The sequence below is a fragment of the Leptonychotes weddellii genome, chromosome 4, assembly GCF_054177405.1.
Source record: "Leptonychotes weddellii isolate Sample4059 chromosome 4, ASM5417740v2, whole genome shotgun sequence".
NCBI classification, from domain to species: domain Eukaryota; kingdom Metazoa; phylum Chordata; class Mammalia; order Carnivora; family Phocidae; genus Leptonychotes; species Leptonychotes weddellii.
The window spans coordinates 139504112-139530991 of NC_138372.1; the positions used below are offsets into that span (position 1 = coordinate 139504112).

Here is a 26880-nt window from a genome sequence, read left to right on the forward strand (position 1 = left end):
TCTGCTTCTCCCTCTGACCCTCCCCACTCTCATGCTCTCTCTATCTCATTCTCTCTCTCAAATAAATAAATAAAATCTTAAAAAAAAAAAGATTTTATTTTGAGAGAGAATGAGAGCGAGCGAGCATGAGAGGGGGGAGGGGGGAGGGTCAGAGGGGGAAGCAGACTCCCTGCCGAGCAGGGAGCCCTATGTGGGACTCGATCCTGGGACTCCAGGACCATGACCTGAGCCAAAGGCAGTCGCCCAACCAACTGAGCCACCCAGGCTCCCCGGCATTTGTAATTTTCACATTTTTTTTTTTTTTTAATTTGAAAATTAGGTAAGAATCCTAATCCTTAAGTGCTGGTCCTCAAGGAGGTCGAGCTTGAGCCAGGATGTTAAACAGAAAATCTTATTACCAAAAAAACAAAGTCTTGCTAAATTATACAGTGAGGTTAATAATACGGTCAACCAATCTATATTTGGTTGCAAGCTCCTTATCTCATTGGGGACCGGTAGCAACTCTGCAAACTGTACTCTGAATAGCACCGCTCTAGAGAATAGTATTTTCTTAAGTATCTGTGCTAATTAAATACAAGGGTGGTAGAAATACTGTAATGTGCTCATTGAATTTTTCTGTTCCCGTAGAGCTTAAAACTTCCCACTCCCCAAACATGTAACAACTGAGATGAGAAACTCACTACTACAGTCACATTTATGAAAATAAATGGGTCAGTAAAAGAGCCAAGTGCTAAACTGCTGATTAGAGTAGTTTAAACAAGATTAAATCATTAACCTAGAATAAAACTATAAAAATGTGAATGTACACTAAAGTCCTCCCACTATAAATACTTGTAACTGTAATTACAATGTTCTGATGAAACAAGAATTGAAACAAGAATTTTTCTCCTCTTAATCCCCTTCACCAATTTCATCCATGCACATGATTTTTATGATGCTTGTTATCTGGAGACTACTTACTTGTATGAGTGCCTTTGTTGGCATTTTGGATACAATCTAAATTTGGCAGTTTTTCATTTGACAAAAATGCCTGTGCAATGGCTGTATAAAAACTCCGTGCTACGCCACTGCCCTCTCCTGGCTCGTCCTTAAACGTGACTTTCACTCTGTGTACAGCCATTGGCGTAGTAGCACATCTGCGACCGAAGTGGTTGTTAAGCTGCCTCATGGTCTGCTGAATAAGAAGATCTCGATCCCGATCAACCTATTAAAATGCACCAAAAAGTAGTAAAGTTCAGTGTTAGAAACCACTTTGAAATTTTTCTATATAAAATATGAAACTGTAATATTAGTTCCTCGGGAGTTTAACTACAAAGTAATCTGGGTTCCTGGGAGCTTATATATTCCAAATTAAAAACTTTTTTTTTTTTTGAGAGAGAGACAGAAAGTGAGCATGGAGGTGTGGGCGGGCACAGAGGGAGAGGGAGAGAGAAAAATTTCAAGCAGGCTCTGCACTGGGCTCAATATCACGACCCTAAGATCATGACCTGAGCCAAAATCAAGATTCGGACGCTTCATCGACTGAGCCACCCAGTTACCACTCCCGGCCCCAAATAAAAAACATTCTAAAGCATATAAAAATGTCTTGCTTAAATCAGGATAATGGAGGGCGCCTGGGTGGCTCAGTTGGTTAAGCGACTGCCTTCGGCTCAGGTCATGATCCTGGAGCCCCGGGATCGAGTCCCACATCGGGCTCCCTGCTCGGCGGGGAGTCTGCTTCTCCCTCTGACCCTCCCCCCTCTCATGTGCTCTCTCTCTCTCTCTCATTCTCTCTGTCTCAAATAAATAAATAAAATCTTAAAAAAAAAAAAATCAGGATAATGGAATTTAACTCAATCTAATATTTTCTTAATAAGCCTATTGGAAAACAGCAATTTGTTCAATTTTGGAATATACCAGGGTAATTCCAAGTAAATCAAGTGTGTTTTAAAACCAAACAAACACAAACCAAAAAAACTGCTAGCAAATACTAGAAAACACAGGATATTCCTTTGGTGACAGAAAACCACAAGCAAAGTAAAATAAAAATGATAAGCTGGGAAAATGGTGAGTGTGTTCTGTTACAAAGATATAAATTTATGAATAGTATACATAGTGCTGTAAGATAATGTGCTTCTAAAAAATCTAAAAAATTGGGGGAAAAGCTTAATAGAAAAAAATGGGCAAGATATATATACCAAACGGTTCACAGAAGAAAGTAAAATACTTAAATATATGAAACGATGTTTAACTTTGCTCATAATAAGAGAAATGCAAATTAAAACTACACAAGATGCCATTTCTTACCTATCACATTGGCAAAAATCTAAACATTTGACAAACTGCTGGCAGGACTATAGAGGCATCTCAGATTAATGTTGCAAGAGCAAAAATACATAATCATCATGCAGAAGTATTTTCCAGTATTTGCCAAAATTACGTATGCATATGCTCTTTGACCCATGTCTAGGTTCTATGTCTAAGAATCTATCTCAAAGATACACACATTAGCCAAAAAAAACACACACCACTATTTGTAACAGCAAAAGATTAGAAATAAACCCAAATATCTATCAATAGGAGATTGGTGGGGCGCCTCGGTGGCTCAGTCAGTCAAGTGTGTGCATTCGGCTCAGGTCATGATCCCAGGGTCCTAGGATCAAGCACTGCGTCAGGTGCCCTGCTCAGCGGGGAGCCTGCTTCTCCCTCTCCTCCCCACCTGTGCTCTCTGTCACTATCTCTGTCTCTCTCTCTCTCAAATAAATGTTTAACAACAACAAAAAAAACCCCACACAAAAACAAAACTGTGATACAACCATAAAATGCAGTACTAAGACAAAACAGCTGTAAAAGGAAGGCAGAACCCTGCTCTATGCAGCAATGGCTTTACCTCTGGGATATACTGTTAACTAGGAAAAGCAAGATGGAGTAAAATGCATAGCACACTCGGGGTCAGGAGTAGGGGAGAGAGATGGCTAATGAATACATATACACACATGCACGATTACTTTTTTTTTAAAGGAGGGAAGACAATTAAAAAAAAAAAAACCTGAAGGGGAGAAGTGGGGGCATGGTAAAAGAGACAGAAATAGAAACTAGAATTCCCTAAATATAACTTCTTCTGTAGAGTTGGCCTTGCACTATTATAGATATTTTACATTAGTAGCAAAACCACACAAAGAAAAATTATTTCAAGTGACTTGAAGCAATCTGACTATATCTCTAATTGGATAAGTTCTAAGGGCAAAAAACTGCAAGTAAATCTTAAGCTATTTTCGATCATTGTTTTGGGTGGTCGTGTGGATGTTGTAACTCTAAAACTGCCATGTATATGCTGTAAGATAAAAGCAAAGGAGTAATTTTCTTAGTGGTGTTGGGAAGTTGGATTTTTGGTTTGGAAGAAAGGAGATAAAGACTAAGAGGTGGAAATAAAACAATTACGTGATCCTAAATCTCGAATTTGAATTGGAAATATCAAGTATGCACTTACAATGTAATTTCTCTTTTTTTTTTTTTAAAGGAAAATTTCCTAGCTCTATCCATTGAAAAGACCTAGAAACCATGACCAACCTAGTAGGCAGGGAGCAACCCTATAGCCCAGATTATAATCTTGAAATACTTTTCTAAAAGGAACCAAGGCTTCTTGAAGAAATCGTTGATTTAAGGTCTGTGACAGGAAATATACAAGATGAGACATACCAAAAAGTAAAGAAGTTATCAAAGATTGTTGGGAGTCCTGTCAAGAGGACCAAGGAGCCAAAGAGGACTCAGGACTCCCACTAGCCAAAGAGACGATCTGAGCATCAATGGAATATAATAACCCTAATGGAATAAAGGACATCAAAAATGTTAAAAAAAAAAAAACAAAACTGAAAATATTCACTGATCATGAGAAGATGTTAGGAAACCAATTGCCAGAGATAACCACTACTCTAATTATAAAAGTTTTAGTTAACTCAAAACATCCCTTAACAAGACTGATATTTTTTGTTTTTTTAAAGATTTTTAAAATTTATTTATTAGAGAGAGAGAGAGTGAGAGAGAGCGCAAGAGGGGGTAGGGTTAGAGGGAGAAGCAGACTCCCCGCCGAGCAGGGAGCCCGATGTGGGACTCGATCCCGGGACTCCGGGATCATGACCCGAGCCGAAGGCAGTCGCTTAACCAACTGAGCCACCCAGGCGCCCCTATTTTTTGTTTTTAAACTTAATATAAATGGCACACTATATGTATAGTATAAGAAAATTTAAATACCTTTACCTCTAGTGATAAATCTCTTGACTGCTGGTTCCTCAGTTTTTCCATTTCTCTACGGAATTTTGATTCTTTTACCTCAAAACCACCCAATTCAGTTAGGATCTTTAAAAAAAAAAAAAAAAAATCCATGACAGAATTATTCTCTGACATAAGTTCTTATCAGGCAGAACAGAATTAAAAGTGCTCAAAATACATACTGATCCAGGTTCTGCTCCAACATCTTCCATGAACACCCTGCCAAATAGTTCCAAAGAAAGGCGCCAACGTCCTAACAGCATATCGTGGGAAATAACCATTCCCATGAAGCTACACTGTGGCCTGCAAGAGATTTAAGGGGAGAGTGGGAAGTAATTTCGCCAACTATAAAAATTCCCTGATTTTTGGTCAATGACAGTAATTTTCTTGGTTCTGAAGTACTTCAAACGACATCCTCTCTAACAGAATTTTTCTAGAATTACTCACTCCTCATAGAACTTCTCATTTTTATTCCATTATTCCTTCCGTCCTTTATATAAGGATACATCTCCTCGCTGCCTACCTTCATCTTCATTTTTACCTCTTCTCTAAAGTCCATCATCCCTCTCCATTTGGGTGACTCCTAGGTCCCTCTCCAGTTCAAATTTTCACAACAGACCAGAATTTCCACTGTGTTAAATATATCCATGTCAGTGACACACAAGTCCAATTCAACATAGGAAAACTGAATAGGGCTTCTTCACTTCAATGACGCTGCCTCTTGCTTTCTTTCAGTAGTACCATCTATTTCCCTATTGCACAAACCTGAAACAAATTTTAATGTCTCTTTCCCCTGTTCCTCCAGAGTGATTAAGTCCTTCATGAGTTTCTCTCTTTCCATAATTTCCTATCCATACCCAAAGGCAATATTCTACTTCACAGCCCCTTTTTACCACTAGGCCTGGACTAGTTAAGAGCTTTCTAACTTGTCTCTCTACCTCCAATTCTTCTCTCCTTCAATGTTTGCTTCTACACATTCTCACCATCTCAGCTCAAGCCATATTGTCTCTGAAAAGCTTGGGCTCCCCCAGTTCACAATTCTTCCTTGCCTTTTATGGTCGTTGGACTATGTATATAAAATGTAGTTTCCTAAGCAAAAATAATTGTCTGACATTCTGTAAACCATGTGTACTCAACAAATCATTTGATGATTAGCCATACTGAGCCACAGTGTACCCTAGCAAATTTTTACTGGGAAAGCAAAGAACCTACCTCTTTCTTATAAGATAATAATCAACTGTGAACCTGGCAAAGGAGCCCAAGCAAGTGTGAGAGTCACAAGTCTAGAAAGCTCTTTCTAGTCATTCACATGTTTTCCTTTGCTGAGCTGCTGGTAACACGTCTATAATTGGCAACCTGACATGGACATACTTTAACTCAGTACTGAACATTAAAAAACAGAGGCCTAGAATTTCCTCAATAAAGTAAGGAGAAAAATCAGAATGCCAATCAATGACTATACAGTCACCCCAAAATCCAGAAAACTCAAACATTTAATTCTATTATTTACATACATATGAAATAAAATAATAAAATTCCTAAATAAAAATTCTTAGAATTATAATACCCATAAAGTAATGCAACAGAAAAACTATCTCCACTTAGCAAATACCTGAAAGATGTAAGAGGTGGCCCTTCACTTTCAGTCAGTCCTATTTCTGCTAGTAAACTGCTTTTCAACTGTGCAGCAAGATCATGAGCAGATGGCCCTGGTTTTGAACTTTCAGCTTCTTCTGGCACCACATTCTGTTCTTCCCCTTCCTTTTTTTGTCGATTTTGCATGTTCATTACATTTTTTAAATTGGCAGCATAAGACATTTTAGTTGGGAGAACCTATGAATTTTTACACATAAAAGTTATACATTTAAAAAAAAACTGACTAGATTTCCTTTTCAACTTCCTAATATTCCACAGAAATCACATGGAAGTTTTTTAATTCCTTTTAGCACTTCAACTACAAAGATGCAGCCTGTTTCCCTTGCTGACTACCAATGAAACTGCACCAATGTGGATTTACCACAGCAGCCTCAGAGAACTTTTAAAGGATTCTTTATAATATCTGTGGCTACTATAATGTCCTATGTTATTCTCAATATTTCAAAGATTGCATTCTTTTTTATCACTTAGATAATAAAGCAAATTCTGCTCTTAAACGTGTTTATTACGTTTTCATTGGAGGAACAGTACGGACTATATAATTTTAGGCTCTCACATCAGACTTTTATCTAAAATCTAGATCTACTACTTAACTAGTTGTATAACAAACAGACATTCCCACAAGAAATTTATGTAATCTCTGCAAGCCTCAACTTTTTACCCATAAAATCAGGACAAAAAATGCTTTCTACTCAACGTGCTTATAAAGATTGAGACTGTGCCTAGTAGATAATATTAATAATGACCTGTTGGATAATTCTACCTTATTATTCACATTCTACAGTCAAAAAGAAAAGTTAAGCCAATACTATATATGCTCATATATATAAGATAGGTATATATGCATTACACATATAAAATATAAAGATTTAATTTCCAGGAACATTACAACATTCAACTCTGTGAAATAGGCAAAACACATAATGAAACTGCCATTTCATAGATGAAGTCACCTGACATAAAACAAGTTTGTCTCAAAGCAGGTTAGTGACACTGATGGAATTATGAAATTATATGGAATTATGTCACAAGGCAGGAATTTCTGATACTTCCATTATTTGAGGCAATACAATATTCTGGATTAATGCATTTCTAAAACTCTAGATACTGGGACAAGTTCTCATTTACAAATATTATATTGTGAAGATCTTTACTATCTTACCTCAAGGCAGTTTCTATCCACTGTAACCTCCATTAGGCATTTCCCACTACTGGCAGATGAAGAATAAAGACCCTGACTTGGACGGCCAAAAAGATCCTCCTTTCTAGCGTTTGGCTGGAATTTTAACAGAAATATTCTAGTTACACTGAACACTTAAAAAAAAAAATGAAGTCACTTAAAAAGAAACCTTGTAAAACTAGTTTATCTAAATCACCTGCAACAGATGTGGCTGATCAGCCAAGGGGATGGCTTCAGCCAGAGGCACTTCAAATGGATTTGGGGGTATACATCCAAGGAACGTCATGGAGTCTGAGCGTCGGAAAAATGGATGGTTTTGACCAGTTTCTGCAGGAAGAGAGTCATCATCCTTATCATTCAAAGTAGCACCTAAACATAAAGAGATAAAGTGTTTGTTTTTTAGAAAATATTAGTTACTGGGGAAGGGTAAAAGAATCTTAATCTGCTCAATCCAAAATTCCTGTAACCTCTTTATGAAATTTTAATGTCACCCAAAAACCAAAAACAAGTTTATTGTCCAAAATTTTGATACTATTTTAGGTGCTAATTCAAAATATTAGCAATTTAAAATGGTTACAATGGTAAATTCTATTATGTGTATTTTAACACAACAAGAAAAGCTTGGAAAAAAAAGTATTAGCAGTAACAAATACTGTTCCATTTTTGTATTGGACAAAACATTTCCCATATCTTTCTCTTTCTCTCTTTAGGGATTCAGACCTGAATACAGCTAGCTTCCTAAGCATATTCATGACATGGCTCACTGATGACTCTATAAGGAGGAGATGGTCAGGAGCTGAGATCTGAGCATTTGCTTACTTTTAAGTTCTGCTTTCTCTACAAGACAAAAATGTCTGGACATCTCATTCATCTCAACAGTAAGCACAAGAACACCATCTCCCCTTAATGGAATAAAACTTTGGGCAGTGTACAGTAAGCTGTGAAAATAGTGACTAAGGCTGGGTTTTCAAACAGCAGCAATTAGGTCAGTTGTCTTTCCCTGGGCTGAATAAAAGTACTAGCTGTTCATAAGAAATAGGCAAGAGGACGGGCTATTTGGCCCCACTTTAAAAAAATTTTTAAATTCCACTTGAAATAATAGCTAAAAACTACAAAGTAGAGACTGCAGAAGATCCCAAAATTTCTTGAGTTTGGAATATTTTCTTTTTATTGCATTAACTCTTAAGAGTTTTGATATTTGGGAGTTATAATTGGTATTTCTCATTTTCTTGACTAAACCAATTTTGCATCAGCATTAATAAAGGTTCTGCTAAGACTTTTTAAAGATGTTGTACTTACACACTTAAAAATAAAGGTAAACATAAAACTAAAACCAAAGGATACAAAGATAAAAGAGAAAAAATACCGACTGTTAAAAAGTTTATAACATTTCTTTAATTCATCCTTATTTATGAAGCAAATAACTCAAGGATATATAAGGAAAAATGGACAGAAAATGCAAGAAATGGGACATAGAGAAGAAAAGAGAAATTCCCACCCAGACAGAAAATAATGAAGTTAAAAAGCTTGAAGGGGAAATACTGAGGCAGCCATTTCTTGAAGTAGATTAGCAGATTTTCTGTACACTAACTTTGATTGGTGTCATCATCATTTTCATGTTCTGAATCTTCATTATCAATACCCAGTTCCAAGAGTTCTCGTGTCCTTTAAAAAGACAAGTGAGTCATTTTACATGAAATATGGAACAAAGGTGATGGGAACTGTAAGTGAAAAAGTCAATTAAGTATCTAGGCAATTGCAAACATTATGATCAAGTTTTAGACTCTGGGAATGGTAGAGTGACCAGGCCAAATGTACTACAATTACAAAACAAGCTCGAAAGAAGCAAGAGGATAATCACATTAAGAAATAGTGAGTACTTACACAAACTCTAATAGAAAACATGACAAACTACATCAAACATCAAACTTAATTGGATTCTCAGGTTTCCTGTTTTCAGTTAGTAGCTATGGAGACTCAAGCCCTCTTCCCCACATGAAATGTTCCTGTACTATTTCTCTTTTGCAACGCTCTTCTCCTCGCTCCAAAAATCGGACAATATACTAATAGAGACCATATTGAGCAATTAAGTATTTCCTAAACCAACCTCATGGCAAGTATGGATACCTTTTGCGTTCCAGTTGAGGTGTATCCAACGTTGTCTGCTGATTCATTGCTTTAATCCAATATATAAGGGCTTGAAAAACATACGCCACATGCTTCAGTGAGCAAACATCCAAAACTGGAAGAACATCAGAGTGCTCATCATTATGAGACCGCATTAAAGACAGAGCGTAATTTAGGAAGTCCCCTCGGGCAGACATCATTCCTTGACGGGCGCTAAGCAATGTGGCACGTCTGTAGGAAGAAAAAGAAATGAAAATGCTTTTTTAAAAGGATACAAATATGAAAATTAGCACTATCATAAATATGCAAAATTAGGAACTGAGAGTATCCGTAAGTCAAAACTCATTAACCCTGTGTGGTCCTGTACTTTTTAAGATTTATTTATTTGGGGGTTGGGGGCTGGTGAGCAGAGGGAGAGAGAGAATCCAAGCAGACCCCCTGCTGAGCTCAGAGCCCAGTGCGGGACTCTCATGACCCAGAGATCACGACGTGAGCCAAAATTAAGAGCACTTAGCTGACTGAGCCACTCAGGCACCCCGCTGTCCTGTGCTTTTTATTTGGGAAAGGATTTCCAGGGTCCTTTGGAATGGGAAAAGGAACTTCTTCCCTCAAGACAATGGTTCTCAAACTTCAGTGTCTTAGCAAAATCTCCTGGAGGCCTTGTTGAGACAGACTGTGGCCCCATGTCCCTAAGTTTTAGTAGGTCTGGGGTAGGGCCCCCAATTTTCTATTTCTAACAAGTTCCTAGGTGATGCTGTTGCTGCTATTCTGGGGAATTACACGCTGAGAACTACTGCCTAACATGACACCAAAACACAAGCAACAAGAAAACACACACAGCATTAGACTTTATCAAAATTAAAAACTTATGTCCTTCAAAGGACACCATCAAAAAAAAAAAAAAGAAAAGAAAACACACACAGGATGGGACAAAATTTCTGCAAGTCTTGTATCTGATTAAGGAACTTATATTCAGAAAATGTAAGTAACTCATACAGCTCAATAACAAAAAGACAAGACAGTTAAAAAATGGGCAAACAGACATTTCCCCAAAGATACACAAATGACCAATAAGCCCATGACACAATGCTCATCATTTAGCCATTAGGGAAACGCAAATCGAAACCACAATGAGATACCACTTCACATCCACTAGGATGGCTACAATAAAAAAGTTACTAACAAGAGTTAGCAAGGACGTAGAGAAATTAGAAGCCTCATCCACTGCTACTGGGAATGTAAAATAGTGCAGCCACTCTGGAAAAGTCTGGCAGTTCCTCAAAAGGTTAAGAGAGAGAATTACCATATGATCTAGCAATTCCACAGTTAGATATTTACCCACATCTATACAAAAACCTGTACACAAATATTAACAGCTGCATTATTCGCAAGAGCCAAAAAGGTTGAAAAACCCAACTTATGAATGGATAAAAAAAAAATGTGGCACATCCATACAAAGAAATATTACTAGGAAGTAATGTATTGATTGATAATGCTAAACCTGGATGAACCTTAGAAAAATTATGCTAGGTCAAAGAAGCCAGGCACAGAATACCACATATTGTATGGTTCCATCTGTACATAATGTCCAGAATAGGCAAAACTACAGAGAAAGGGTGTAGATCAGTGGGTGCTTAGGGTGGGAAAGTAGAGGAAAATGGAACGTGACTAACAGATATTCTCATGGAATGATTAAAATATTCCAAAATTAATTGTGATGATGGTTGCATAGCTCTGAATATACTCAAAAGTATGGAACTGTACACTTATATGGGTGAATTGTACAGTATGTGAATTATATCTCAATAAGGCTATTCTATTAGAGTGAGAGCTACAGTGAGATACGGGGAGAACCCTGTAACCAATCTAGATCTATCATCAGAACGCTGTACTTCAGCAGGGAGTGACTAAGCCTAACAAAGACAATGTGTCTTTTTGTAGAGCGGGCTTCCCAGGACAAGAAAGCAGAGGCCTCCCAAGTCCAGATCTCTCTGCCAAGCATTCAATTTTGTATTCTAGACATTTCCACCAAATCCTCTCCCAGTTCTCAGTATTTTCAAAAGCACGTATGTCCATTCTATACTGCTCTAGATTTTTCTCTTAATTTTCCTATTAGTTTATTCAGAATCAAAGTCTAGGTGTAAATTCTGCCTCCTCCTGCTCCATCCTACAACAAAGCCCTCAATTCTGTTTATATGATTTCAGTGCTTCTCTCTCTCCACCTTCCTGGCCTTCACTTACCCTACTTACAGAACTATTACTTTTCAATGGTGGACTCCAACCATAATCTTGTTAAGGTTCCTAAGCAGTCTCCCAAGCCCCTTGTCTTCCTCCCAAAGTAGCGAGGTTGTTTCACCTGAGCCCAAACTAGAACCAGATCCTAGGACTGTGACTTCAGGTATGGGGCACTTTCACTGTGTGGCAGTGCCTCACTGCTCTAGTGTACAATTTGGGGCTGATTCCTAGTCCTGAAAAAGGTCATTTTATAACTGAACAGAAAGAAAACAAATACAGGGGCGCCTGGGTGGCTCAGTCAGCTAAACGTCTGACTCGTGATTTTTGGCTCAGGTCATGATCTCTGGGTCATGAGATCGAGCCCTGTGTCAGACTCCGTGCTCCACAGGGAGTCTGCTTGAAGATTCTCTCCCACTGCGCCCCACTCACTCTCTCGCATGTGCTCACACTATCTAAAATAAGTAAAATCTTAAAAAAACCCAAAAACACATAAAGAAATATACTTTAAGTACGATTCAACAGACTGGGAGATGTAGAAAACGAAATTTGATCTGAGGGAATCCAAGAGCAGCTTTGGTAACTGCACACACTCTCCTCTCCCCAAGTACAACGTGCATTCATGTTCAACCACGGTCAAAATAAGTCTTCCCATGAATACAGGCCTTTCAAGGGCGAGGCGGGGAAGCCCGGGGGATAAGGACACAAGGATGGAGATCAACTACTTCAAAAATGAGAAGTATTTAGCATCAGATTCCTGCAATACGAATGAATTTTTAAAAAATAGCTTGGATTATAACTAACTTATTTTGCTTCAACTATACAGTAACTTAAAAAGAAGTAACACAAGGTACCTCCATCCTTCAAAACAGAGTGAGGTCTTATGCAGCAGCAATCAAAAAGCTCTAACGTTCTAGGACCTAAGGGTTCTGTCTGAACATACAAGCCTACGTGAAGAATTTCATACCGTCTGCCTTCCAGGGTTCGCAAACTAGCCTCTTCTCGTGCAGTCATCCTCTCTCTTCGAGCTGAATTCTGAGAAGCGTGAAGAGGATGATTTGGATGGCCCGGATCACCAGCAGATGCTAATGCAGAACCATAACGTAATTGAGCCTCAGTAGAATCCATAATACTGACCATCCAGTTCCAAGTGGGAATAAGCTTTTCTTCTACATAGTTCTATGAAGACCAAACTAAAATAGTTAAAACTATCCAAATAAAGTTAAATTTGATGTAGAAGTAGTATGTAAACATTTAAATATGTGTAACATTAATTCCCATATACTGGAATTCTCATAAATTTATTTGAATGAGTAACTTTTCAATGTTTCCATACCTGTAAGTTTACTGCATCTTGGTAAGTCAATTTCACAGCTGCTGGAATCTGAGAGTACACTAGGTGATTATACTTAGGAATAAGGCCCATGAGGTCCGAGATCTGTCTGATAACAATGCTGTAAGCCCTGGCCAAACTGCTTGCAGATGTTAAGTAGCTGCTGGCGTTGCTAGCTTCCAGAGCCGCGGCCGCAGCGGCAGCGCTCGTGCTGATGGTACCACTCCGGCGCAGATTTGAAGGATCGATATAAATCAACCCCGCTGAGCTGGCTGTAAAGAAAAAAGGACAACCACAACAAGTCATCAGATGCGAATTGTGTTTCTCGAGCACTGTGTGTATTTAAATAAGCTCAAAGATCAACTGCACCGGCAAATGGGGCAACTGAACAAAAAACTTTTTCTTAAACCACACCACATTAGGGAGGGCGATGATGAGGGGAGGGGGACAAGAATTACTATAATGTTCTCAACCAGAGGCAACTTTGCTATTGCCCCCACCCCAAAGAGGGACATCTGACAATGTCTACAGACATTTTTGGTTGTCACGAGGGGGGGTGTGGGGAGGGGGGGCGCTGCTACTGGCATCTGGTACATAGAGGTCAAGGATGCTGCTAAACATCCACTGTAGCACAATCACAAACAAAGGATTATTCAGCCCAAAGCAGCAATCGTACAGAGACCGAGAAACCTCGATAAAAGCCTATGTAAATATTTTTTGTATTTGAACCCAGCAAAACATTGAAGAACTATTATGAAACTACTTAACTGGTCTAGATGAACATACATCGTTTTAAAAACCTATTTAAGTCTTTTAAGAATACAAAGCTTTCAGACTCGCCTGCTGGCGTGGACGTGCTGGACGGGGCTGTGCTGGCTGCCCGCTGATGCTGGGTGTTGCGGACGGCCCACTGCATGGACCGGGGAGCTTGCGCAGCACCATTGGCATGGGAGCTGTTTGTGGTTCTCTCCAATGGCTCATCAAGCATAAAGGTCTCCTGTTCTATGTCGTCACTCTGACTACTGCTGCTATCAGAATCACTTGAGTCATTTGATTGCGAATCATCTTCAGAAAAGAAGGCAGGAACACTGCTCGCACCTAAATTTTTTGTTTTTAAAACCGAAACCACTGTCAGTTTGTTGATATTTAAAACTACAGTGTACTCCCTCATTCAGGAAAATAAACATGTATTAAACAGAATGCCAGGCTATAGTCTATAGTCCACAAAACCCATCATTAAAATAGTTTAATTACAAAACAACTCTTCTAAATGAACCTTAAAATTTATCCATTATTTAAAAATCAGAAAAGAAAAAAAGTCATTAAAATGTCTTCCTCACGGGGCGCCTGGGTGGCTCAGTTGGTTAAGCGACTGCCTTCGGCTCAGGTCATGATCCTGGAGTCCCGGGATCGAGTCCCGCATCGGGCTCCCTGCTCGGCAGGGAGTCTGCTTCTCCCCCTGACCCTCCTCCCTCTCATGCTCTCTGTCTCTCATTGTCTCTCTTGCAAATAAATAAAATCTTAAAAAAATAAATGAAATAAAATATCTTCCTCACTAACATCCACAGGGAAAAAGGATTAAGTTCCAAAAAAAGACTTAGGCACCCTTGTGCAAATCATAAGGAGTACAGTTTAACCAATTCGTGCTGAATATACACTTAGCCTTAGCATAAGCAAGAAAGCTGGATACGAGTAAGGTAACGTACCTGCTTCTGAGCCGGCAGTTGCTGCAGTGACAACACTTCTACGCCCACTAGCATTATCCTGGTTGCTATGGTTACTTTCACTGTCACTTTCTGTTTCAGCTGCTGCTAACAAGTCTAGCTCCATGTCACTCCCTAGAAAATACATTTAAATAAGAAGGGGGGGAAAAAGTACAGACTCATTGTGGAACAAAGGGTGCAATAAGCCAGAATATCGTAAGGCAACGGGAGGGCAGAAAGGGCAGAAAGGAGGGATTACTACTACAATAAGCATAACTGCCTGCTTAGTAGGAGAAAAATGACTAGGCACATTATGGCACTCAGTAGACTATTATACTCCAATTCAAAATCCGTTCTGCACAGCCTGAGGTAAAAAGGGTTGGGCAGCGGAACCTCCACCAGTGGGCAGAGCTCTGGGCTAGGTCCACTGCCCTATTTTCATCTGTTTTACATACAAGGATTCTAAAAGGGGAAGAAAGCTAAAAAGATTTATCTAGAATTTCACAGTATATACATGTCAAAACATATAAAACTGTAAATTTTAAATATGTGCAGTTTATTGTATGTCAATTATACCTCAATAAAGCTGACCCCCAAAGTCTATCTGATGGCTACTAGGAAGAACAGTTACGATGACTATGTAGCAAAAAGGCCAAAATGATTATTGTTAGTGAAAAAAGGCACAAAAATTACACATATAATATCTAAGACATGCATGGGAATGGGGCAACACAGGGGAGGACTGAAAGTAAAACTATAAACTATTAGCGTCTAGGTGGGATTATGGGTCATTTTTTTTTTTCCTTTTCTCTAATCTGTAAATGTTTCCTAATGTGCTTATGATTATTTTACCTTCTAAAAAGGCTTTCAGGAAAAGAAAAAACCAAAAAACTTTATGTCAAAACCAAAAGGTAAAGAAGGAAGAAGATAAATTATTTTATATGTATAAATATATACAAGCATATACGTGTATATTTATATGTGTGTATGTGTACAGATGCTTCCGAAAATTTTGAAACAGATGCTACAGAATCCCTAGACTGAAAACATCCTGCACATTATGTTCACTATACATCAAATGGGGCTTTTCTCTGTATTATATTAATATCCTTAAAGGTACCTGATTTATTCATACTGAATAATTTCTCAAATAACCTGCATACCGTCTTCATCATGCTCATCATGTTGTCCCTCTGCCTCAGCATTTTCTTCCCCATGTTCTTCCTGTTCATCATGATGATCCTCTTCTCCAGCCACACCCTCCACCACCTCAACCTAAATCCAGAATCTTATTTGTAGACAATCAAAGTACATAATAAACCCATATCTCTACCAGTATTCCTCCACAGCAATTAGTAACTACAATACAAAGATCCCTAACTACAGAGAATTTTAACACTAAGGAGTCTGAATCATTGGCTAGTGACAACGTGCTATCAAAAATTACATCAACATATCTTAAAGTTTGTAATTATTATCCATAGACAGAACCTTAAAATGAGAAGTGTAACAATTGTGTAGAGACTTAAGTTTTTTAAACTTCCAGTTATAAAATTTACCTAATGAAGATGCAGTATCCTCTCTGCCTTCAAATACATTGCCCAGAACTACTAAACCTTTTTTTTTTAACACTGAGGATATCTTCTCTATTAACCCTAAGTAAAAACAAGCTTATGTTTCAATTTTGTATTATCCACTAAATCGAGGATTATTAAAAGTATTTTTAACAGGTATGACCATAAATGACAACATGTAACAAAAGTCTAAAACCTGGAAGCAAATACATGTAATGGCAGTAAGCTACTATTCCTAAAACTCCTTCCCTCCCACAAGAGCCTCTCGTCTACCACAATGAAGACGATTACAACCACCTCCTCCACGTCCGCTGAAACAATGTCATCCTGTTCCTCATCTCTGCCCCGAACAGGCTGCGACTGGCTGATGCGCCTCTGCTGGGGGTTCCGGATGATGTAGGAAGACTGGGACTGACTGGAGCTGCGGAGAAACAGGAGCTTCCGAGGGCGCTGCTGGCACGTCTCTGCCACACAGCACGCTTTTTACGTTTCTCAGTGTCACTACTCAGCGTGACCCACTTGCTAGGATGCTATTTTAAATCTGACCTAAAGCTTCTTAGAAACCAACAATAATTAATCTATAGTATGTCAGAAAATACAAAGCCCAAAGAAATTAATTTTACCGTAGAGATTTAACTTAGAAATTTCAGAACTGTTTTTACTTTCCAGTAAGTCATTAGTGAAAAAATTTGTTAACGCACATCCTTTTATGAGTCCTTCCCACTGAAATGCTCTACAGGAAATATTTTTCCTTCTCCACTGCTTTCAAAGCCAACAGTCCTCAACTTCCAAAGGTTCCAACTGCGGCATTCCTCCATTAACAAAGCATGGTAATAAGTGTGCTTATTACAAGTGATCTACTCTTTTAAGAGACCTGACATGACCTACTTTGTATCAGCTTATTAACCACTGACTTTTGTGTAGAGGAAAAACGTCAGTTCCAAAGTAATTTCAAAACAGAATCCGAACAAAAAAGGTGGATGGCCAAATAGTTCCACTTCCCTAAAAATCTGCCTTGCAAACAGCCAAGAAAGGACAGATGCCTCCATTATAAAAGGAAGGGGAGAATGAGAGAATGCAGCTTAAAATCCAGGTCAGAGTTGATCAAAAGAGGGTTGTTAAAACAACCCTGTGACCTACTATTATCCTTTATTTACAGATTAAGAAACACAGTCTAAAAGAGGTTAAAGTTAAAGGACCTTTAAAGGTGTTTACACAGATAGTGTTCTTTCCTCACCTCAGCTGCTCTTAGAAAGGAGAATCAAACCAGTTACACATGAAGAGTCAACTGAGAGACTCTTGCCTTCAAACACAAGCAGTCTCAATATGGTGTTTAATACTAGAAATTTCAGTAACTGGTTCTTCACAGAGGTAGTAAATTACAAAGCATCTGAGAATGCTAAAAGAAAATCTGAAAAGATGAAAAGGGTATTTCCAACCTAAGATTTCAACATTTCCAGTATTAAAAAAGTCAACATCTGTGAAGCCACAAGTAATTGGTATTTCTTAAAAAAAAAAAAATCCTGGAACATCCATAAGATCTATCATCCCCTCAAAGGAGTTATGCACTAAGTATGTATGATACTAATTCCCAAAATACATTACCAACTCCCCATTCAGAAATGGAGCTTCCGTTTTCTTCATACCACGATTCAACTTTTTTCCCACTAGACTTCATGGCACAACTACAGTCCTGAAACCCAGTCTAACAGGAGCTGTTAAAATACTTCTAAGTTTTGGGAACTTCTAGTTCCAGCAATTTGCCAAACTGCAGAGAAATCCCTCTTGGAGTAGATCACCTAAATATGCTAGATAAAATAGTAAAAAACAAAGCACAACTATCCTGGTGATAAAGGGAAACAATCCTATGTCACTAAGCTTAAGAGCAGTGGTGCCACCATTTACACCAAAGGCATCTGTTCATGTCTCTTAGGCTAGAAGGGTTTCAAGGAGCCACAGATTTCCCAGGAGACAGTCTAGGATGTAAGCAAAATAGGAAGTTATATCACAGAAAGTCCCTCTTCTGTCCCCCTCACATACATAAAGCCAAACATAAATCAGGAAAGGGCAACCGATTTCAAGAGACCTGCCTATAACCAGCCATGGCTGGATGGGGACAGGAAAAATGTCTCTTCAGAGAACTTCTAATTACAAACCTGCACTCATGAGAGTTCCAGACTACAATTTGTGCTGTGAGGGTACGGTGGGCTTCAGTGATGACTCATCCAATGCCTCAACACTATCAATAAGCACCAAACGGGTGCCTAAGTGGCTCAGTCAGTTAAGTGTCTACCTTCGGCTCAGGTCATGATCCCAGGGTCCTAGGACGGAGCCCTGAGGTGGGCTCCCTGCTCAGTGGGTAGTCTGCTTCTCCCTCCCCCACTCCCCCTGCTCGTGCTCTCTCTCTTTCTCTCTCTCAAATAAATAAAAACTTAAAAAAAGCAGTATCTCCCCCCTACTCTGCCATCTAATATTCAGGAGTATAGGAAGAAGGAAAAAATCTGTCTAGAATTATCTAATGATGATAGTGGTTATGAGAGTTATTGGGTAGATTAAGACAGGTAATACATTTACAATGCTTAAAGTTCCTAGCTCATAATAAAATTTCAGCTAACAGTTTTTGTATGAGGCATGGAGATAGAGAAACAGGTTTATTAATAAGGACATTAAGAGTTTTAAAGAGGTGAAGGGCAGCAACAGAAAAAGCAAAAATACTAAACTCAAAACTTTATGCGCAGTGGAATGATATATGCCATCTACCCCATCCAACACAAGGGAAACCACAGAGACTAGTCAAGTGTGTACTTTTTATTTAAGACATGCTTGGAACACTGATCAAAATACACCCTTACAAGAAGGAGTGATTGTACTGTATTATAATGAAAGATTTCTACATTATATCAACAGTTGTAGAAAACATTACACTATTATCTCTCCTGATTATCAAATGAGATCTCCTTCTGGGAAGACTTTCGACTCAACAATCAATCAAGGCGAATGGAGTGAAGAGGAGAGCTGAAGAGTGCACAATACTTAAATAAAGAGCCTAAGAAGCAGTTGGCAAGGGGACACAAAGTCTTGATACTTAGTAAGAACAGGCTCATCGGCACTGTTTAAAGATGAGATCACTCCAAAGTCTGTTCAGCAGATAAAAAAAAAATTTATGTTCTGGAACAAAACCAAGGAGAGGGTACAAAGAATTCACAAAGTAATACCACTTAAGTAACTAGAGGGCTCCTCACAGGGTATCAGGATCAGGAGCATTCTATGGAGCCCAAGTAGATTTTGCTAACAGAATCACTGGATAATGAAGTATATTTAGTGAGTCTGAAAATACACAGTTTGATGTGTAACCATTTTCAGCAAATCCTGGAAGTATATCAGTGACAAGGCTACTGCAGGAAGGCTTTGGCAGACAAACCTGGATTTAGATTCCAGGGTATCCTAGGAGACCTAACAAAAAAGGGAAAGCTGGGACACATACTGGCACATGGAATAAAGGGAGAACACAGTGAGAGCGCAGATACTCAACGCAGCAACCCAGATGAAACCCAGAAATGAATTCTTGGGAACTGTGTCAAATACTAACGCAGGACTTCCTTACTAACACAGTGATGTTTTCCAGGAAAAGAAGAAGAGGGTCTTTAAATCCCAAAGATCTTTATTAAACATCATTATACATACACACAGTGACAAAATCAGACTGGAGAAAACCAAAGAAGTGTGGCCCCTAAACCAGCACCACTGGAACAACCTGAGAGTTTATAAGGAATCAGAACCTCAAGGCCCACCCAGACCTTCAAAATCAGCCTCTGCATTTTAATAAGACCACCAAGTGATTTGCACGCATATTTAATTTTGAGAAGCACTGTGCTAAACGACACCAGAACATTTTAGTTTCTAAACATTCTGACTCAACGAGCTTACAGTCTAGTTACAAATGGAAAAGATGAATGAGATTTAAGAATAATCTTATACCTAGAACCATTTAGTTACTGAGTTGTTTTAGGCCTATCTTAGATATATGGTGGTTGTAGAGAATTATTTTTAAATTCCAGCATTCTGGTTATTCATACTGTACAGTAACAAGCTGCCCCCTAGCCCGAGCCCTTGGATACAGAGCAAGTTATAGGTCTTTTCATTCCTTAAGTTGGCCTTACAGTAGGCTTTATTTAAAGTAAGAGAAGACAGAAGTAATGATGCCTACAGAAGTCTGAACTTTCTTACCAGATTACTTTACTGGCATAATAAAAACAGCGTTTTTCCAAACCAAAAATAAAACCCACAACTATGTATCTGTTACCTTAGATGCGTAGACACAATGTATAACTTTTCAAGTGCTCTCACATGTTCCAAACACAATAAAATCTCTACCACTTACTGCATAAATGATCATGGACACCACCTGAGTGCTTAATGCAAAGGTTTAGTAAGCCAAACGGTATTTCCCGAGGAAGAATTCATCAGAGCCTGTTACCATGTGGAAATTTACCTGCTAGACTGATCAGATGAAGGTCGTGGTGGCAGTGGTTCCACGGAGAACAGTTCCTCACTGCCCTGCATGGCATCGATGCTGGTACTAGCCAAAGTAAAAGGGGCAGTAGGGCGGGCGATCCCCATTCTGACAGGGACAATCAGCGACTCTGCTACATTGCATAATTCTTCTACAGCGTAAGGTAGTAGTGCTTGGAATACACGCTTGCATTTTCCAATTGGCTGTGGGATAAAGTTGCTAGAGCAAAAAGAAAATCCAGGAATCTTTTATGTATTTTTCATACACGCAATGTTATCATCATCACAAAAAAAAGTGTGTAAAAGGATACAAAAGCCCAAATCAAGAAGGAGGACTTACTTTTTCTTTTTGGATGAAGCCATTTCCACACTAAGAATGACAAAAACTCTTGCCACTGAACGCAAAAACCTCATTGTTACAGCAATAGCTTCTTCTCTACGTCCAGGTGTGTATTTGTTTTGGAGTTCTTTCACCAGTGTCCCTAGTAGAGTATCTAAAAGCTTTAAAAAAATTGTAATCACTCTATTAATGTTTAGACAGCTCTTAAGATGTTTAGACAAATATTTATAAAGCAAAAAGTTCTAACGTTCAATATTAACATTTCATAAGAATCTCAAAATAATTATTTAACCAAAACATTTCTAATGTCAGTGATTAATTTATGCCACATGCTTACCATGTCTCTGACCTACATTGGGTCTCAAATGTCTGATTTCCCTTTTTAGTCTTATAGTCCTGTGTATATCAATATTTAGAAGAAAAATAAAATCTAAGAAAGAATATATTTTACTCACTATAAGGTACATATTGAAAAAGCAAAGTAGATTCAAATATTTACATTAATAAATTCAAAATCCCATCCCTCTCGTATTGTTACTTCCTCGTCTCTTTTCTATGCATGGTCTATCATATACATATTAATTATAGAGAACATCCAATTTCACGTTATTTGGGGGTTTTTTTGTGTGTGTGTTACTTAAAATAACTTCTATTCCTAAATTGCTACATTACATTTCAACAAGTGGCTGGGCTATAATTTGATTCAATAATCCACTATTAGTGGATCCATCAAGTATTTCATCTTTTATTATTCTGTGACATGATTTTTTCTTTCTCATATCAAAAATTATTTATGATAAGCGCTGAGGGCACTGACATTTTTATGGCTCGTGATATTACTGCCAAGTTGTTTTCTACAATATCAAGTGCAATGCCACCCCATCAGTGTCTGAAGTTGTTCTTTTTACCATAACCTCACCAGCACTAGGTTTTATGGTTTATATTCTTTTCTAATTTCACAGCAAAAAGGAGTACTTAACAAAAATTTGCACTGCATTACTATTAATTTTGAACACTGTTCCATACATTTGTATACTGTTGTCTTTTTGCCACATTTTTGAATTTTTGTTCAGAATGAAAGGAGTTTCTGTTGTTAACGGAGTCATTTAAATCACCCCCAAAATTCCATGCCCCTTAGTGTACTGTTTAATTAAAGCTCATCAGTACTTAGGAGTTTGGGTGAGTAAAATTATGGGAAACTAAGTCAGAAAACATTTTCACGTACTTGTATATAAACATCGAAAGAACTTACCAAAATATCTGCTGTACACTTGACTATAAGGCAATGAGTGAAACAGTCCAGCCGAATGGTGCCACTTTGCTGATTGAGGTAAACTTGCTCTTCTGGCAAAAGATGGCCTATCCTACTGCTGGCACTGAGACTTGAAGGGGAAGGAAAGACAATGCACTGTAGTCACCTATATTAACATGGGAAATACATAAATTTAAAACGTTTTTAATGAATACATACGGGTCTTTATTCTCCTGTGACCCAAACATGATCATAGATTTCAAAGCATTCCAGTCCTGTAGAACACGCTCCAATGCAAGCTGGGCAAACCTTGGGGGCTCTAAATCATGATCAGGCATATCTGAATCTAAAGAGAGAGAGAACTAGTGAGTAAGAGAGAAATAAAGGTAATGCTTTTCACATGCGTCTGCACTGTCAGACTCACCCACCTTCAGGACTGGCTGTTTTTCGGTTACGGTCCTCCCTGATCCGAGGAGGTCTGTACTGGCAGTGCTCTACCGTCTGCCTTGCGACCGTCTGCACTAAAAACAGCAAGAGGTGCTCTCCCCTGCAAAGTGGAACACCGTCGTGAGCAGGGAGATGGGGAGGGCTACTTAGATGTGCTGTGCCATTTCAATTTACGTCCTGAAAAATCCCACTTGCCTGCTGTTTGGCAGAGTGACCAGGTTAGTAGCAGTGAGCAGGCGATAAAGGAGATCAAGACGAGCAGACTTCTGTCCAGCAATTAGAGTTTTACATTTACATTTTTCCCAACAATCACAATAGGCTGTTGGTGACGTCCGTTTGAGTCTAGAAAGAATCCATACACAAGTATAAAAACTGAAATTTTAAAAAAACCCACAAAGATCTCTATTGAAATTACGGAAGTATAACTTAGTGACACCAGATAGAACCCCTGTTAGTTTTTAAATGCAAAGTGTAATTCTTAAAGCATACTTAATTAGAAGGATTACTTAGTGGCATGAAGTCCATAAAGCAACTCTCATGAGAAGAGGGATCTTGCAATGACTTGGGTATAGTCACCTCCTTTGGAATGTCTTCCTTAATTCCCCATAGCCCCCATTCAGTGTGGGTGGTCCTTCTATGGGCGTCTAATAAACCCTAAGACCCTTAGGGGCAGGTGTTTCTTGCTTGTGTCCTCTCAAAGGACCCTGTTAGGACAAGGACTCTCTTGTCCACCACCCCCCAAGCACCTAGTGTGTGAAAGCACCTAGTAAGCAATCAATGAATAAACAGATTATCACTTTTAGCACAATAAACAGTTTAAAATAAGGAAAACAAACATATTAGCCAAAGTTCTTTTAATAAAAATCATAAATAAGTACCAATGCAATATCTATAAACATTTTCTACTTGTCCTATATCATTTATTTCAAAGCAAAAAAGACGGCTTCTTACAAACCAATTCTCTGTTAACCATAACATCTACACAACTGTAGCACAGTTACAGCTGATGTCCCTGCTGAGACTCTGAGGCACTGCAAATGTTCATGCTGGAGTATTTTACTGCTTCTTAAGTCTGCGAAAATTAACAAACTAGCCATGGTAACTCTATTGCTGGATGCAAGGTTATTACATTCACTTTAAGGAGTAAATAAACATACACCATGGTTCACTTAATACCTGCAGTGATGTCCTGCTAGCAGACCCTACTACAGGGGCCTGAGACTTTGGCTGGAGAATACAGACAAAAGCAAATGAAAAACATTTCAAAGTACATTCTAAATCAACAACCCTATTTTAATACATAAAGTAGTTTAAAGAGAACAACTTGACAAAACCTCATGCTTCCTTAATTAAGAAACAGAACATTATACTGTTAAAGATTATTTTAATACAGCAATATGAGTCTAAGCAATTTATAATATTAAAGAAAACTAGAATTGTACTCACTTGCAATCATGACCTTTATGACAAACCCTTGCACATTCTGTACAACAACAGAGTGACTCCAGCAAGCCACAAGTTCGACACTCAAAAATATCCTAAAATTTGAAGGATTTATTTTTTTAAAGAAGAATATATGTACATCTCATCATCATAATCATTTCTGGTATTTTCTGAAACAAGTCAATCACAACGAAAACAGAGCAAAACTAATGTGCTCTGTAAACAAAGAGTAATAAACGGGTACAGCGAATACACATTTTATAATATTATATAAGTAGACATCAAATATTACCAGTAGGGCAAAAATAACTCATATCATTCCCCCAAAAAGGTATTATAGTTATAAAATCTATATCAAGAGCCATGGATCAGATTATACTAGATTATACTAGAGTGAAGATACCTCATTTTTGAGGTATCGCCTAACTAATTTAACGGTCACCTCCTTTGCCTCACTTATTTACGAATTAAATAAAAATTAATTTTCTTTAGAGAATTTTATAACTTAGAATAAAAGGAAACACTACAGTTAGAATTCCAGAGCTAAGAACTATAATGCAGTGATGGTGAAAGGAGAGAAAGGAAAAGAATACCTGAAGACAGCATAAATACAGGGAAATAAAAAACAGCTTACCTGGTTAATGTGCTCTGCTCCAGTCCATGTAAAACTGCAGGTATCATTACAACATAACACATATAAGGGTGAGTCATCAGGGTTGGTACCTGATGGGCAAACCATTCCCATAAATACATCTTCCTCTTTTTCACTTGAGGATACTTCAGCTAAAAAGATTTAAGAACACAGTAGTTCAGGCATCACGAAAGGCCTTAATCACAGCCATCTACTACTTTACTCAAATGCAAAAGCTCTAACATTTACACAGTATAAATAAAAAACTACTATATATTAATTTTAAAAATTGATATACAAGTCAATGTGCAAGAAATTCAGTCAATTCCCGTACAAAGAAAAAGCAAAGTGTAATTATATCATAACCACATGACAGCAATACACCACACATCAGCTGAATGCATAGCTCTACATTATTAAAGTTCTAGCTCTATTTAACAAACTACAATCACAAAAATTTTATAGCCAGTATTTTAAACTATGTTAGTCTTTTATTTTTTATTTTATTTTATTTTTTTAACTATGTTAGTCTTTTAAAGGCTGGACGGCAGGAACTGATATTCCTTACTGCATTCTATTAAGCAGGAATTACAAGTCAGAAGGAAGAACAGTAAGACATCTGGCCTGTTATTTCTATAAAATTTTATCACTACCACCAATTAACCACTGACAGGTTCTATCAGTAATCCATCTTTATTTTCAAAATATTAGTCGCTACATTATCCACTATGCAATTTTTTTTAAAATTTAAAAAATTATACCAGCTTTTTTGGTGGAAAGCTAGAAGACACAATACTTGGAAAAAATGCAAACATATGAATTTTACACACAAATGCACATGCACAAAAGAATAAACTGATAGTTTCTACTCAATTATATCATTTCAAGACACAGAAATTAGGTTTGAATAATATTATACATGTAGAAGAGAATCTATTCAAATTTAAAAATAAGCAACTCTTTCAGGACCTGAAATAAATTACCTTTTGCAATTTTCTGGGCTGTTTCTAAGATGGTAATTGCAGCAGGATAAGCTCGGCCACTTACAGCTGACATAAACGGGGTCATCCCTCTTGCATCCCTAAAATGAGAACAATTATACATAAAAAAACAAATAACAAGTACATTTTTAAGAGAAAATACATAATAATAACAAGTAACATTTATTGAATACGTTTTATTTGCTAAGCATTGTGTTAAAAGCTTTTAAGGTAATAAGTGATTTAATCCTCATCATAGTTGTATGAGATAGAGGCTATTACTATCCCCACATCTAGAAAATATTAGTTTGACTCTAGAGCCCTTGATGACCTATTCTTTAGTGTCACTAAGGCCAAGAAAGGAGAGCATGGTTTGAGAGAGACAAGGATTCTTAGAGAGGTGGCTTTATTTCTTAAATGAGATAGTAGGAAACTAGAAAATACCGCCAGTGATTTTCTTTGACTGGTAGGACATTATTATTTAATACAGCAGAACTACTTTTTTATTTCATCATGAACATCCATTTCTTTTACCAAGGAGCAAAATAATTTTTTTTTTTTAAGATTTTATTTATTTGAGAGAGAGTGAGAGAGAGAACACAAGCAGGGGGAGCAGCAGAGGGAGAGGGAGAAGCAGACTCCCCACTGAGCAGGGAGCCCGATGAGGGGCTCGATCCCAGGATACTGGGATCATGACCTGAGCCAAAGGCAGACACTTAACCGACTGAGCCACCTAGGCGTCCCTCTAATAAAAAAGAAAAGAAGACAAAAGAAAAGAAAGAAAAAGAAAGGAAAGGAAAGAAAAAGAAAGGAAGGAAGGAAAAGAAAAGAAAAAGGAAGGAAGGAAGGAAGGAAGGAAAGAACATACAACAAATTTTTAGATAACACCAAATGCCGGAGGAAATGATACAAAATAATATCCTTAAAAACACCATAAATAGAAACTAAAACTGGTAAGTGAGAAAATAAAAAGAGAAAAAACTGATTTGTATATATATCATTTTTATCTAAGCCTCAAACCACTAATAAATTAGTAAGCTGCTTCTGGAGTAATAATTTATTTCCAATTCAGTGACTTATTTTACTAGTGGGGCAGCCTTGATTAAAGTAATCAAAAGTTCATACATTGGGTCATTATGGCCTAAGGCCAATAAGCCTTAAACAAAAATTCCCTTGCCCTCAATAATAAAAAACTCAAAACACCTTCCTGTTCTTAAATAGG

At 37.8% G+C, this 26880-nt stretch overlaps 1 protein-coding gene across 1 annotated transcript in view; it reads right to left on the minus strand.

Moving 5' to 3' along the window:
• UBR5 (ubiquitin protein ligase E3 component n-recognin 5) overlaps positions 1-26880 on the minus strand; it is a 112145-nt gene that overhangs the window by 12457 nt on the left and 72808 nt on the right. The window contains exons 21-43 of the mRNA XM_081817135.1: positions 25662-25759; positions 24682-24830; positions 24051-24142; positions 22800-22946; positions 22586-22704; positions 22377-22503; positions 22158-22287; positions 20906-21066; positions 20546-20785; positions 16351-16474; positions 15643-15754; positions 14483-14614; positions 13617-13874; positions 12780-13048; positions 12411-12622; positions 9212-9442; positions 8676-8749; positions 7281-7453; positions 7067-7180; positions 5861-6081; positions 4431-4551; positions 4237-4335; positions 957-1204 (exon numbers count right to left, since the gene is read on the minus strand). Of these exons, the coding sequence (XP_081673261.1) occupies positions 957-1204; positions 4237-4335; positions 4431-4551; positions 5861-6081; positions 7067-7180; positions 7281-7453; positions 8676-8749; positions 9212-9442; positions 12411-12622; positions 12780-13048; positions 13617-13874; positions 14483-14614; positions 15643-15754; positions 16351-16474; positions 20546-20785; positions 20906-21066; positions 22158-22287; positions 22377-22503; positions 22586-22704; positions 22800-22946; positions 24051-24142; positions 24682-24830; positions 25662-25759 (3651 nt within the window). The remainder of the gene's footprint in view (positions 1-956; positions 1205-4236; positions 4336-4430; positions 4552-5860; positions 6082-7066; positions 7181-7280; positions 7454-8675; positions 8750-9211; positions 9443-12410; positions 12623-12779; positions 13049-13616; positions 13875-14482; positions 14615-15642; positions 15755-16350; positions 16475-20545; positions 20786-20905; positions 21067-22157; positions 22288-22376; positions 22504-22585; positions 22705-22799; positions 22947-24050; positions 24143-24681; positions 24831-25661; positions 25760-26880) is intronic.